The sequence below is a fragment of the Moschus berezovskii genome, chromosome 4, assembly GCF_049115385.1.
Source record: "Moschus berezovskii isolate FMDL1 chromosome 4, NW_MosBer_1.0, whole genome shotgun sequence".
Lineage (NCBI taxonomy): Eukaryota > Metazoa > Chordata > Mammalia > Artiodactyla > Moschidae > Moschus > Moschus berezovskii.
The window spans coordinates 51,337,080-51,349,503 of NC_142463.1; the positions used below are offsets into that span (position 1 = coordinate 51,337,080).

General features: G+C 37.3%; 1 protein-coding gene across 3 annotated transcripts in view; it reads left to right on the top strand.

The window, feature by feature from the left end:
• Positions 1-12,424, top strand: part of TNNI3K (TNNI3 interacting kinase) — a 383,736-nt gene that overhangs the window by 173,458 nt on the left and 197,854 nt on the right. For all 3 annotated transcript variants that reach the window (XM_055402899.2, XM_088835391.1, XM_088835392.1), the window contains 4 exons: positions 723-815; positions 902-959; positions 1,079-1,273; positions 1,999-2,103. In XM_055402899.2, coding sequence (XP_055258874.2) covers positions 723-815; positions 902-959; positions 1,079-1,273; positions 1,999-2,103 — 451 coding nt within the window. The remainder of the gene's footprint in view (positions 1-722; positions 816-901; positions 960-1,078; positions 1,274-1,998; positions 2,104-12,424) is intronic.

Below are 12,424 nucleotides of genomic sequence, written 5' to 3' on the forward strand. Positions count from 1 at the left end.
AAGATCAAATTCTCATAGACTTCTGTATTTTTAATGAAAGTTAAGTTGTAACTATTAATATCTTTCATAAGAATTGGTAATAGGTTTGTCACAGGGAAAAAACTGAAAAAAAAAATATTTTTTAAGAGATCCCAAATAAGTAATACTTTGGGAACCTTTTGAATGTATACTGCACACAGAAATTAATACCACTGAACCAGGGAAGTAAAACAGATACAACTGTAAATTTGTATTGAACTATTTAGAGTTTGAAATTTTTAAAAATTACTTCTGGGTTTGAATGTGTCTTCTGAATGATTTACATGCTTATTTCCTAATTGGCATCTCTTTAAGGTTGAATTTATGGCTATCTGACTAAGCTTTTTGTGACAAGTTGAAGGGATTGACCAGATAAGACTCTTTATCATGATGTGATGTGAAATGTATTACAGAGTTGCCACATCATACAGACAAGTAGTTGTTGGCCAAATCAGGTATAAACTCTCAGCCCTGATAACAAAGGTCAGGTAGCAAAGGCAGAGAGCTAACATGCTTTTAATGCACAGGGATAGGGGATCATTTGTGATAAGGTTTTTGTATGTCCAAATAGTTACAATTGGAAAATTAAATGGTACTAGGGAAAGATGTTTTTGGTTAAGCATATATGTGCATGTTTGTTTAAACCTCTACATGTTTGCTGTTTATTTTTTAAAAAAATGTAAAATAACAATTCCTGTTTGCAGAGAAGGCAGATGTTCTCCTCTTAAGGGCTGGCTTGCCTTCACATTTCCATCTTCAGCTCTCAGAAATTGAGTTCCATGAGATTATCGGCTCAGGTAACTTAAGAAAATACTAGTCTGTTTTAGTTTAATGAGCTCCATATGATAACATGTGTTTACTTGTTTGTCTTACACAATTTTAGGTTCTTTTGGGAAAGTGTATAAAGGACGATGCAGAAATAAAATAGTGGCTATAAAACGGTAAGCAAGCAAATGAGAACTTTCAGCATCTGAGTAGTAAACGTTGAGCAGTATATGCATGGTGAGCCCCTGGTTGATTTATCTGGTGACTGAAGACTTCCTGTTGCTGTCATTTCCAGTTACCGAGCCAACACCTACTGCTCCAAGTCAGATGTGGATATGTTTTGCCGAGAGGTGTCCATTCTCTGCCGGCTTAATCATCCATGTATCATTCAATTTGTGGGTGCTTGCTTGAATGATCCCAGCCAGTTTGCCATTGTCACTCAGTACATATCAGGGGGTTCCCTATTCTCCCTCCTTCATGAACAGAAGAGGTATGGTCACTGATTTATCATTTTGCATGTCATTGGAATTACAGTTACAATACTTCATATGCTTTCTGCTTAGATGAGCCTTTACTTTCTGAAATCTCTGAGTTCTAGGAAATGGGGCATTCTAAAGATGGCTAATAATTTATGCCCAATAATTATTTTTTAATGAATAGAAAGACATATATTTTCTTAACAAGAATCCAGTTTAAGATAACAAATTCAAGGAATTTAAATCAGTAACTGAATAATTATGCTAAATTTGACGTACCAGGAAAGCAGATATGTGTAAGCTCAGAATAAAATAATTACCAGGGGTCACAGTATTTATTTTTAAAAGTTTTAAGAAAGAATAATCTTGTACAAGTCTAATTTGAATTCACTTCCTAGATCTATGCATATGATAATTAGAATGTGGTTTTTACTTAGTGATTAGTTTTCCTTTTTATGTTATTATAAAGAAATTAAGTGTAATATTATAAATGTTATAAAATCAAGTTGAATGTTTAAATAAGAGGGGTTGGTATCTGATTTGATCTATAGTTAAGCATTATCAGGTGTAGAAAAGCTATTTTTTCCCCATTTGTTGAGTTTTTAGCTTAACCTTCAATCAAGCAAAAAAGAACTGAAATTGTACAGAATAACAAATTACACACATATTGATTTCTTTTAAAAGATGTAGTATTGGATTTGACCATTTCATCCTCATTAAATCTATTTTTAAATTCTAGGATACTTGATTTGCAGTCAAAATTAATCATTGCAGTAGATGTTGCCAAAGGTATGGAGTACCTTCACAACTTGACACAGCCAATTATTCACCGTGACCTAAACAGGTATTTTTCCCCCTAAATAATGAACCTGAAATTGTGTAACTGACCAAGAGTCTAAGATAGATTTCAGTGAAGATACGTTTTATATTTATTGTGGAATACAATTTTCTACTCTGTGGGTGAGGGGATGGGCTACCATTAGCCTCGGCAACAGAATTTTGCACCATTGTCTTTTATAGAAATATAAAGCTCTATAACTGCTTCTCAGGGGTCTTTCAAATATATGAAAAATATCCAGAAAGATGATAACATCTGTAAAATTCAACAGCTAGCTAGCTCAGCCACTAGAGTCAGATCAAGGATTGAGATCAATGACCATTATAGAATGTCATGTCTCATGCAAAGTTAGGTATTGTAGGAGGACCTGATATAAAATTGTTTGAATACTACTTTTGTGCTAACATTTTGGTATTTTTCTTATAAGAACAAACTCAGACAAAACACAGCAGCTCCTTTACCTCACTATCACATGAAGATGTTTTCATGTGGAATGGAGAATTGAAACAAATAGAGAATTATTGTGTCTCAGTGGTGGAATCCCAAGGTTTTTTGTTTGTTTGTTTGTTTTAGTAGTGAATGCTTTCTCTAAGCACAGTCTTACAGGGAGGCCGATACACAAAATGGAACAGCTTTAGTCGAAGGCTGAGTGTACAGTTCAGTTCAGTTCAGTGCAGTCACTCAGTTGTGTCCGACTCTTTGCGACCCCATGAATCACAGAACGCCAGGCCTCCCTGTCCATCACAAACTCCTGGAGTTCACTCAAACTCATGTCCATCGAGCTGGTGATGCCATCCAGCCATCTCATTCTCTGTCATCCCCGTCTCCTCCCGCCCCCAATCCCTCCCAGCATAAGAGTCTTTTTCAGTGGAGAATTCATTTCTCTACTGTTCATTTCTCACTGCCAAAGAGGGATCTCCTTGGGCCATCTCTCTGTAATCCCAGAGATGCTAAGGAGAAAAGGTGGAAAAATCTGATAAATCACTAGTTTATGAAACAAGTCAGATTATTCAAAATCAATATGTTTATTTTATGGTTGTCAATAAGGTTCAAAGAGGTCCCATGTATGACCCTTTATATAAAGTCCACAGTTCTGAAACTACTAAATATTCATTAATTATGCCAGTCATTTGTTCAACAACTACTTGGGTATCTACTATGTTCGAAGCCTTTTTACTTGGCACAACAGAGCCAGGTAAAACTGTCATAGACTCCAGTACTCAATATACTTTAGGTATAAACCAATAAGTTATTTTAAGGAGATAGGGAAATATTTTCTGTAAAATTTCAGAAAGAAGAATAAAAATTACTTTTGAAGAATTTAGAAACAACTTTATGGAAGAGGTGACATTTGAGCTTGACTCTAAAGGATGGATAGAGTTTGAAAGAGCATCCCAGGCTTAGGGAAGATGTGAAAAAAATAGATGTTAGAAAGTTAAAGGCATGTATAGGAATACTGAATAGTTTCACTTCAGTGGATGAAATGTATAAATGTATTTAGTTTATGTAATGTATGAAGAGGACTGTTGGGAGAGAAAAATAAATTGAAACAAGAGCACAGAAATTATTAAATGCTAGAGTAAAGCAGTTTAGACTTTGCTCTAAAAGCAAGAAGAAGGCACTGAGAATATTTGAGCAAGGAGTCAGAAATTTGGGACTGTATTATGGAAAGATTAATTCAGCATCTTTGTAAAAGATCAGCTTGAGCAGAAAGTTAAGAAACTGGTGAAGCAGTTGTTGCAGTGATCTAGATAAGTAATGAAAAGCAGAATTTCACTAATGGCAGAGGAAATGAAAGGCAGAGACAGATATGAAATATAGGAGCGATAAAATTAGATATGAGCAGTGGCTGAATCTTAGATATTGGAAGTAAACATATATAGGACACAATATATTTATAATTATTTACTAGTTTTCAAATAAAAGTAATTTCTTTCCTGTTATTATTTTCTTTGTGTGTTTGCAGCTCAGTTGTGTCCAGCTCTTTGTTATGTTATGGACTGTAGCCTGCAAGGTTCCTCTGTCTGTATAATTATCCAGGCAAGAATATTGAAGTGGGCTGCCATTTCCTTCTCCAGGGGATCTCCCCAACCCAAGGATCAAACCTGAGTTTGCCACATGTAGGCAGATTCTTTACCATCTGAAGCCCCAGAGAAGCCCATTATTTTCTTTACCTCTCTTTGAAACGAATCACCAGTTCAGGGTTGATGCATGTTACAGGATGCTTGAGGCTGGTGTGCGGGGATGACCCAGAGGGAGGATAAAGGGAGGAGGGAGGTTCAGGAAGGGGAGGATAAAGGGAGGAGGGGGGTTCAGGAAGGGGAACTCATGTACACCCGGGGCAGGTTCATGTCAATGTATGGCAAAACCAACCAATATAATATTGTAAAATAATTAGCCTCCAATAAAAAAAAAAGAGAGAAAAAATAAAAATATTTATGTTAATAAACATATTTTTTCTATGGGTTTCAGTGGCTATTGGTAGGTGGAGAAGGCAATGGCACACCACTCCAGTACTCTTGCCTGGAGAATCCCATGGAAGGAGGAGCCTGGTAGGCTACAGTCCATGGGGTCGCTAAGAGTCGGACATGACTGAGCGACTTCACTTTCACTTTCCACTTTCATGCATTGGAGAAGGAAATGGCAAACCACTCCAGTATTCTTGCCTGGAGAATCCTCGGGACAGAGCAACCTGTCGGGCTGCCGTCTATGGGGTCACACAGAGTCGTACATGACTGACGCAACTTAGCACCACAGCAATAGTTAGGAAACTTAGATTTAGGTGATAAATTATCAAATTCTAACTGGTGATTGTGAGTTTTAGGCATATTATTTTTCATCCCAACCACCTTTGCCATGTGTCATTAAAACAAATGAAAGATCACTGAGGTTTCTCTGGCTGCAACTCTTCATTTATGGGGCAGTTGAATGTGTGTTCTGTTGCCCTGAGAGTAAGTGTGAATTGTTGCCACCAGGTAATAAAGCAGGACCAAAAATATAAATGTTGTTGGTTAAGAGTTTCAGTAGAACATTTATTATATAACAGAAGTTTATATTTACCACTTCTGTCTTTAACCTAAATACTTAAATTGTACCAAAATGTCTTATGAAACACTGTTTCATAGGAGCTTTCACTATAACAGAGTACCAGATTATTATATTTATTATTTGTGGACATTCTTTTCTACTGCTCTTTAGTCTCAGTTTAGTTCAGTTCAGTCACTCAGTCGTGTCCGACTCTGTGACCCCATGAAACAGGCTTCCCTGTCCATCACCAACTCGCAGAACTTGCTCAAACTCATGTCCATCGAGTCAGTGATACCATCCAACATCTCATCCTCTGTTGTCCCCTTCTCATCCTGAGTTCAATCGTTCCCAGCATGCGAGTCTTTTCCAGTGGGTCAGTTCTTCGCATCAGGTGGTCAAAGTATTGGAGTTTCAACTTCAGCATCAGTCCTTCCAATGAATATTCAGGAATGATTTCCTTTAGGATTAACTCATTTGATCTCCTTGCAGTCCAAGGGACTCTCAAGAGTCTTCTCCAACACCACAGTTCAAAAGAATCAATTCTTCAGCACTCAACTTTCTTTATAGTCCAACTGTCACATTCATACAGGACTATTGGAAAAACCATAGCTTTGACTAGATGGACCTTTGTCAGCAAAGTAATGTCTCTGCTTTGCCAACAAAGGTCTGTCTGTCTAGTCTAGCTCTTAGTCTAGTGACAATAAGACATTCAGCTTTTCAGGTTTATGTAGCATGCATACTGCCCAAAACAGTCCTCTCCTCAGAGGGCTTACTACAATCCGGTTAGGTACATAAAACATATGCTCAGGAAGCAAATTAATTGCCATTTAATGGGGAACGGTTAATCAGTCATTTTCAAAGGATTTTTAGTAAATTAAAAATCACCATAGAATGGAAAATTTCCTGGAGGATATAGAGCTAAAACTAGACTTTGAAGGCTAGGCATGTATCTTCCCTCAGTCTTTTCGTAACATACTAATCCTTGCATTTGGACAATGCTTACAGATCCCCTCCCACTGAAATAGGTGGAAGAAAAGATATATAAAACAGAGTGAAGAACTCAGGCATTGCATTTGTATTGAAATAACCTTTCATGTTTCTCTTCTCTATTCTGGGCAGGTCAGGGCTTCAGGATCAGCAACCCTGCTCTCTTCATCTCAGATTTACAAAACTGAGCATAGTGTCTCACACAGTGCTGTTCAGTCAATGCATTTCTAACTGAACCAAATTCCTGAGGCATTTCTGTGAACATCATTTCAGAAAGCAGTGATCTACTTGGTACAAGTATGACTACTTGTAGACAGAGTCCAAATAACTTGCCCAGTACCTTTTATAGTTCTAAAGGAAAGATGTTTGTGGTTACAGATCAACCTACACAGAGGGGAAACTTATATCTTTGGTTTCATGGTTATTGATTTATTTGAGTGAAAGAAAAAAACTTTGCCTTTTCCCTTGTAAGTTTCTTACCATATAAATCTGAATGTTATTTTCAATTTTCAGAATATATTAGAAATTCAAGGAGTGCTTAAGGAGGTAGTTCTTTCCAGTGATTATAATAATTTATTTAGTATTTACAATGTGAAAAAGCTCTGCTGTGCCTTTGTCATGTATATTTTCATTTAATTTCTTAGCAATTCTACAATATAATTATTATTATGTCATTTTACTGTAAGGAAATTGACTGAAGGTATTATGCCCAGACGGAGAAGGCAATGGCACCCCACTCCAGTACTCTTGCCTGGAAAATCCCATGGACAGAGGAGCCTGGTAGGCTGCAGTCCATGGGGTCGCGAAGAGTCAGATACAACTGAGCACCTTTACTTTCACTTTTCACTTTCATGCATTGAAGGAAATGACAACCCACTCCAGTGTTCTTGCCTGGAGAATCCCAGGGACGGGGGAGCCTGGTGGGCTTCCATCTATGGGGTCGCACAGAGTCGGACACAACTGAAGCGACTTAGCAGCAGCCAGAGGCATTATGCCCAGAGCCACATCCTTATAGACATATTGTGCTGTCCCAACAACAACAAAACCAAGTCAGTACAGAGAGAAAGAAAGAAGCTGGTGATGTTGGATGAGCATCAGCCATATTTATCAACCTTGCTCTTTGTACCTCAGTCCTGTAGCCTAAATTCCTGTGACCCCAATCACTTCTCATGTCATCTCCTTGTGCTTCTTTATTTCTGCTTTACTTCTTCTTCTGTACCCCATGTTCTGCAAGCACGGAGCAGAGGTTGCATGTGAGGCACACGGATGTTTTCTTTGTCCCATAGTGTTCACTGTTGTTGTTCAGGCACCCAGTTGTCTGACTCTTTGCGACCCCATGGACTGCAGCACACCAAGGCCTCCCTGTCCCTCACCATCTCCCAGAGTTTGCCCAAGTTCATGTCCATTGCATTGGTGGTGTCATCCAGCCACCTCATCCTCTGACACCCTCTCCTCCTTCTGCCCTCAATCTTTCCCAGCATCAGGGACTTTTCCAGTGAGTCAGCTCTTCCCATCACGTGGCCAAAATACTGGAGCTTCAGCTTCCACATCAGTCCTTTCAATGAGCATTCAGGGCTGATTTCCCCTAAGATTGACTGGCTGGATCTCCTTGCTGTCCAAGGGACTCTCAGAAGTCTTCTCCAGCACCACAGTTCAAAGGGAGCAATTCTTTGGCGTTCTACCTTCTTTATGGTCCAGCTCTCACAACCATACGTGACCACTGAGAAGACCATAGCCTTTACTATACAGACCTTTGTTGGCAGAGTGATGTCTCTACTCTTCAACACACTGTCTGGGTTTGTCATAGATTTCCTGCTAAGAAGCAATCATCTTCTGATTTCATGGCTGCAGTCACCATCTGCAGTGTTTAAATATTTTAAAATGTGTAGCTCTAGGCAAGAATGTACTTTTCAATTTATCATGGATCCTACCACCTACCAACTTACCATTTTATATCTGGTCCAATTTATATATTCACTTTGTGGCATTGGAGCTTGAAAAATATGGTTTACAGCTACACATTTTAATGTTTTTACTTTATACAAGTAGTATGTTTTCTTGGAAAAATACATTTTCCAAATTTTTTGATGTTGAAACCAAACATCACTGCAAACATCAAATAAATGGTCTTTCCCCTATATAATTATATAGTATCAGTTCAATTTAGTCACTTAGTTGTGTCCGACTCTTTGCAACCCCATGGACTGCAGCGTGTCAGGCTTCTCTGTCCATCACCAATTCCCAGAGCTTGTATATAGTATAACAACACTGTAACCAACAAAATAGTGACGTTTCCAGCAGAGTGGCCATGACACTCCCAAGAGCGATATAAATGAAAGCCTCTTGTATTACCACTAGCACCACCTGGGAAGCCCTGTGAACTGTGAAACACTATAGAGACGTCAGTTATTGCAGTTCATCCCTTATATGTTCCTTTGTGAGGATGGAAAGACGCTCCCCAATATTCTCATTTATATGGATATATATTCTTATACAACACAACTAACTAATTGGGGCTGTAGGTCTAGATATGAGGACATTTTTGAGTGTCAGCTTATTCGAATGACTACAAAGAAAAATAATTAGAGATGATTTAAAAACAGCCAACTTGCTGATGGCAAATGACTGATAATTTAAAATGACAGCACTAGTAAAAGAATTTTAATTTTGAAAATGGATTTAACTAGTGAAGATTTCATAAAGTATTAAGAAAATATTGACTATAATTTTTAATAATTATTTTAAGTTGACGTATGCATTTGCCTTTCAGTTGAATAAAAAATATAAAAACCATGCATTAAAAAAAACACAGTAATTAAGTACACATTAACGAATTATTGTTTTTCTAATCACCTATTAGGTACAATTGTATTCCTTGATTAACCTGAATTATAGAGTTCACTCTTAGCTAGTCCATTCACTTGTGACTTTTCTAATAAGTGACTATTCAAATAGAATTTAACATTCACTGGCAGGTACCATCTTGCAGAGAATTCTGAATACTTGAATGTAGGCCAATTAGTTGATTACACTTCAGTATTTACAGTAAATCTTAAAAGCGAACCCTTAAAACTCATGAAATTTTTTTTCACAATTTTTCACAATTCACTTGTGTAAATCTCTAGTAAAAAACCAATCACAAGTGGCATTTTTAATTTTGTCAAAAAGTTTTTCATTTACTTGGACTTAAAAATTAAGGTAATTAATTAATTAATATCCAGTATTTGAATGACTGATATGAGCCAGAGTCTATGCAATGCCTGTAAGAATGGCTGAGAATGAAGGACCAATAGCCCTTTTCCAGCAGAGTTTAGAGCCTAAGTATTATTTCCCAGCATTTCCCTGTCATAAGTATCATCTACAGGCCCTCATTTAAAAAACAAATTCAGAAACCCCCTTCTGAAGGCACAGATTGAGAATATCCTAAATTGACTTGAGAACCGATACTTTAAAAAAGATTACCATATAATTCTTATAATCAAGCAAAGAAAGAAAATGTTGTTTTAGTTGGAGTGGTTCTAAAATTTGGCTGCACATTTCCTGGTGGCTCAGACAGTAAAGGATCTTCCCGAAATGCAAGAGACCTGGGTTCGATCCCTGGGTAGGAAAGATTCCCTGGAGAAGGGAATGGCAACCCACTCCAGTATTCTTGCCTGGAGAATTTCATGGACAAAGGAGCTGGATGGGCTACAGTCTATGGGTTGCAAAAAGTTGGACATGACTGAGTGACTAACACTAGAATTTGTAGGAAAAGTTCAAGAAAACTCTGATGCTGCTATAATCAGAATCTCAGGGTCTATGCCCAAGTGTCATATTTTCAGAGAACACTGTGAGCAATTCAAACATGCAGGCAGCAATGAGAACTACCTTCTAGTCTAATACCAGTTACTTCTCTTAACCATTTGCTATACAATGCCATCCTTCTCCACTGCCAGGCTGGAGTAGGAATATTGGGGAATCAAGTTACAGTGTAATTCTAAATAGTTTGTGAATCATTGCCCCAAATACAGTATAATCATTCATTCATTCACTCATCCAACAACCAATGCCAAAGACAGATCCACATACTTATGATGCCTTTGCTACAGAGTGAGTTCCAAGATCCAGCAGTTAATCATGGGAATTGTGCTGTGTATACTAATGCATTCTAGAGCATCTAATTTCTAATTCATAGTTAATATCAGAAAGTTCCCAGGAGTGTAGAATCTTCACCAGTAGCCAAAAAGAAGTAAGAGTTTCGATTTTGGACAATTTCTATGTACACAGTTCATATAGGTATTCAAGGCTATAAAACCCTGGAAGAATACAGACCTACATATAATAAATTAATATACACATACATAAAGATTTGCATAAATGTGTATGTTAATATTATATATCAGTGCACAAATAAGCATGCACATTTTTATGTTTTTGTGATGCTTCCATTCTTTATCATCTGCAGTTTTGAGGAAATTAAGCCCTGAGGAAAATAATTTGAGAGATATTTTTCTCAGTTTAAGGACGAGACATAGCTGTCACCAGTTGGGATTTATAGAAGGAAAATTAATTCATTACATGCAAGGGGTACCTTGGAGCTTAGGGCTTAAGGCCTAAGGGCTTAAGGGGTGCCTGTAGTTGTGAAGTGTCTATATCCAAATTTGTAAGGTGACACAAGATTTTCAAAAGTATTTTTTAATTATTTTTAATTAGAAGATAATTGCTTTACAATGTTGTGCTAGTTTCTCCTATACAACAATGTCAATCTGCCAGAAGTATAAATATATCCTCTCCCCTTTGAGCCTTCCTCTCACCTCTTCCCCATCCCAGCCCTCTAGGCCATCACAGAGCACCAAGCTGAGCTCTGAATGCTCTACAGCTGCTTCCCATTAGATATTTATTTTACACATGGTAGTGTGCATATATGAGTGCTGCTCTCTCGTCTTACCCTCCCCTTCCCCCATTGTGTCCTTAAGTCTGTTTCTACATCTGCATCTCTATTCCTGCCCTTCTAATAGGTTCATCAGTACCATTCTTATAGATTCCATATATATGTTAATATATAATATTTGTTTTTCTCTTTCTGACTTTACTCTGTTTAATAGGCTCTAGGTTCATCCACCTCACTACAACTGATGCAAATTTGTTTCTTTTTATCACTGATAATATTCCATTGCATACATGTACCACAACTTCTTTATCTATTCATCTATCAGTTAAGTAATCAGGTACAATCTGTTTCAATTTCATTACTACTCTGAGTAATGAGGAAAAATTCTAAACTATACAGCTTTCCAAGATGAACTTTGGATTTATTTGAGTAGGTTGTCTACATTGGGTAGGTTATCTACTGCAATAATAGACCTCAAAATGCATAATGGTTCAAAAACAATAGAAGTCTATATCATGATTGTGTGAATGAATAGGTTATTGGGGTTGTCCCATATCCATGTGGTTGTTCAGGACCCATTTTCAACATGTGGTGTCCGGGGTCTTCTTCGTTTTCAGCTCCATTCCAGTGAGCATCAATGGAACAAGAATATGTGAGATGTGCATGAAATGTTTTACAGACCAGGCATTAGAGCCACATATATCACTTTCAGTCACATGTTATTGGCCACAGCTCAATCAAATAGCCCTGCTTGACTGCCAGGAGTTCTTAGAAACGTAGTCCAGCTGTCTGCCCAGAAGAGGAAATGAGTTTTAGTAGACAGCCAGCAGTCTAGATTACACTCACCTTCTTTGCACTAGTGATAACAGGTACTAGGGTTTGGGTAGAAAGGTGGTCTAGATTGGCATGAACTAGTTGCACAAACATAATGTTAACTGCATACTAAATATTTTTAGTCTATAAACATATTTGCACAATGTATAAACTAATACCACTAACTGGGAAATGTAGTGAAAACTACGCAGTAAAGCATATTATATATAAATTAATTTTAAAATAATTTTCATTCACTTTGTTACATTGAAAATATAAGAATAGCTTTGGAAATGGTGGAACTTGTCCCTGAACCAAAACATGGTTCAAGAGTAAAAACATGTACTGTAGAAAGATATAACAGTATGAACTAGGCTATATAAATTCAAAAACATCTCACGATTCCATTCGCTCCATGTCAATGAAAACACACACACATTTTCTTTAAAAGTGAAAATTAAAACACAGGCTCTGATCATGGTATTCAGAGAACCTTATACCATATTCATATGAAAGGGTTCCTCAAACATTTAATTCTACAAATTGATCCTATGTCTGAGCTTCACTCAAGAGTTGATATTCAGTCACATTTTCCATTCCCATTTCTGACATGTTTAAAGTCAGTCTGCC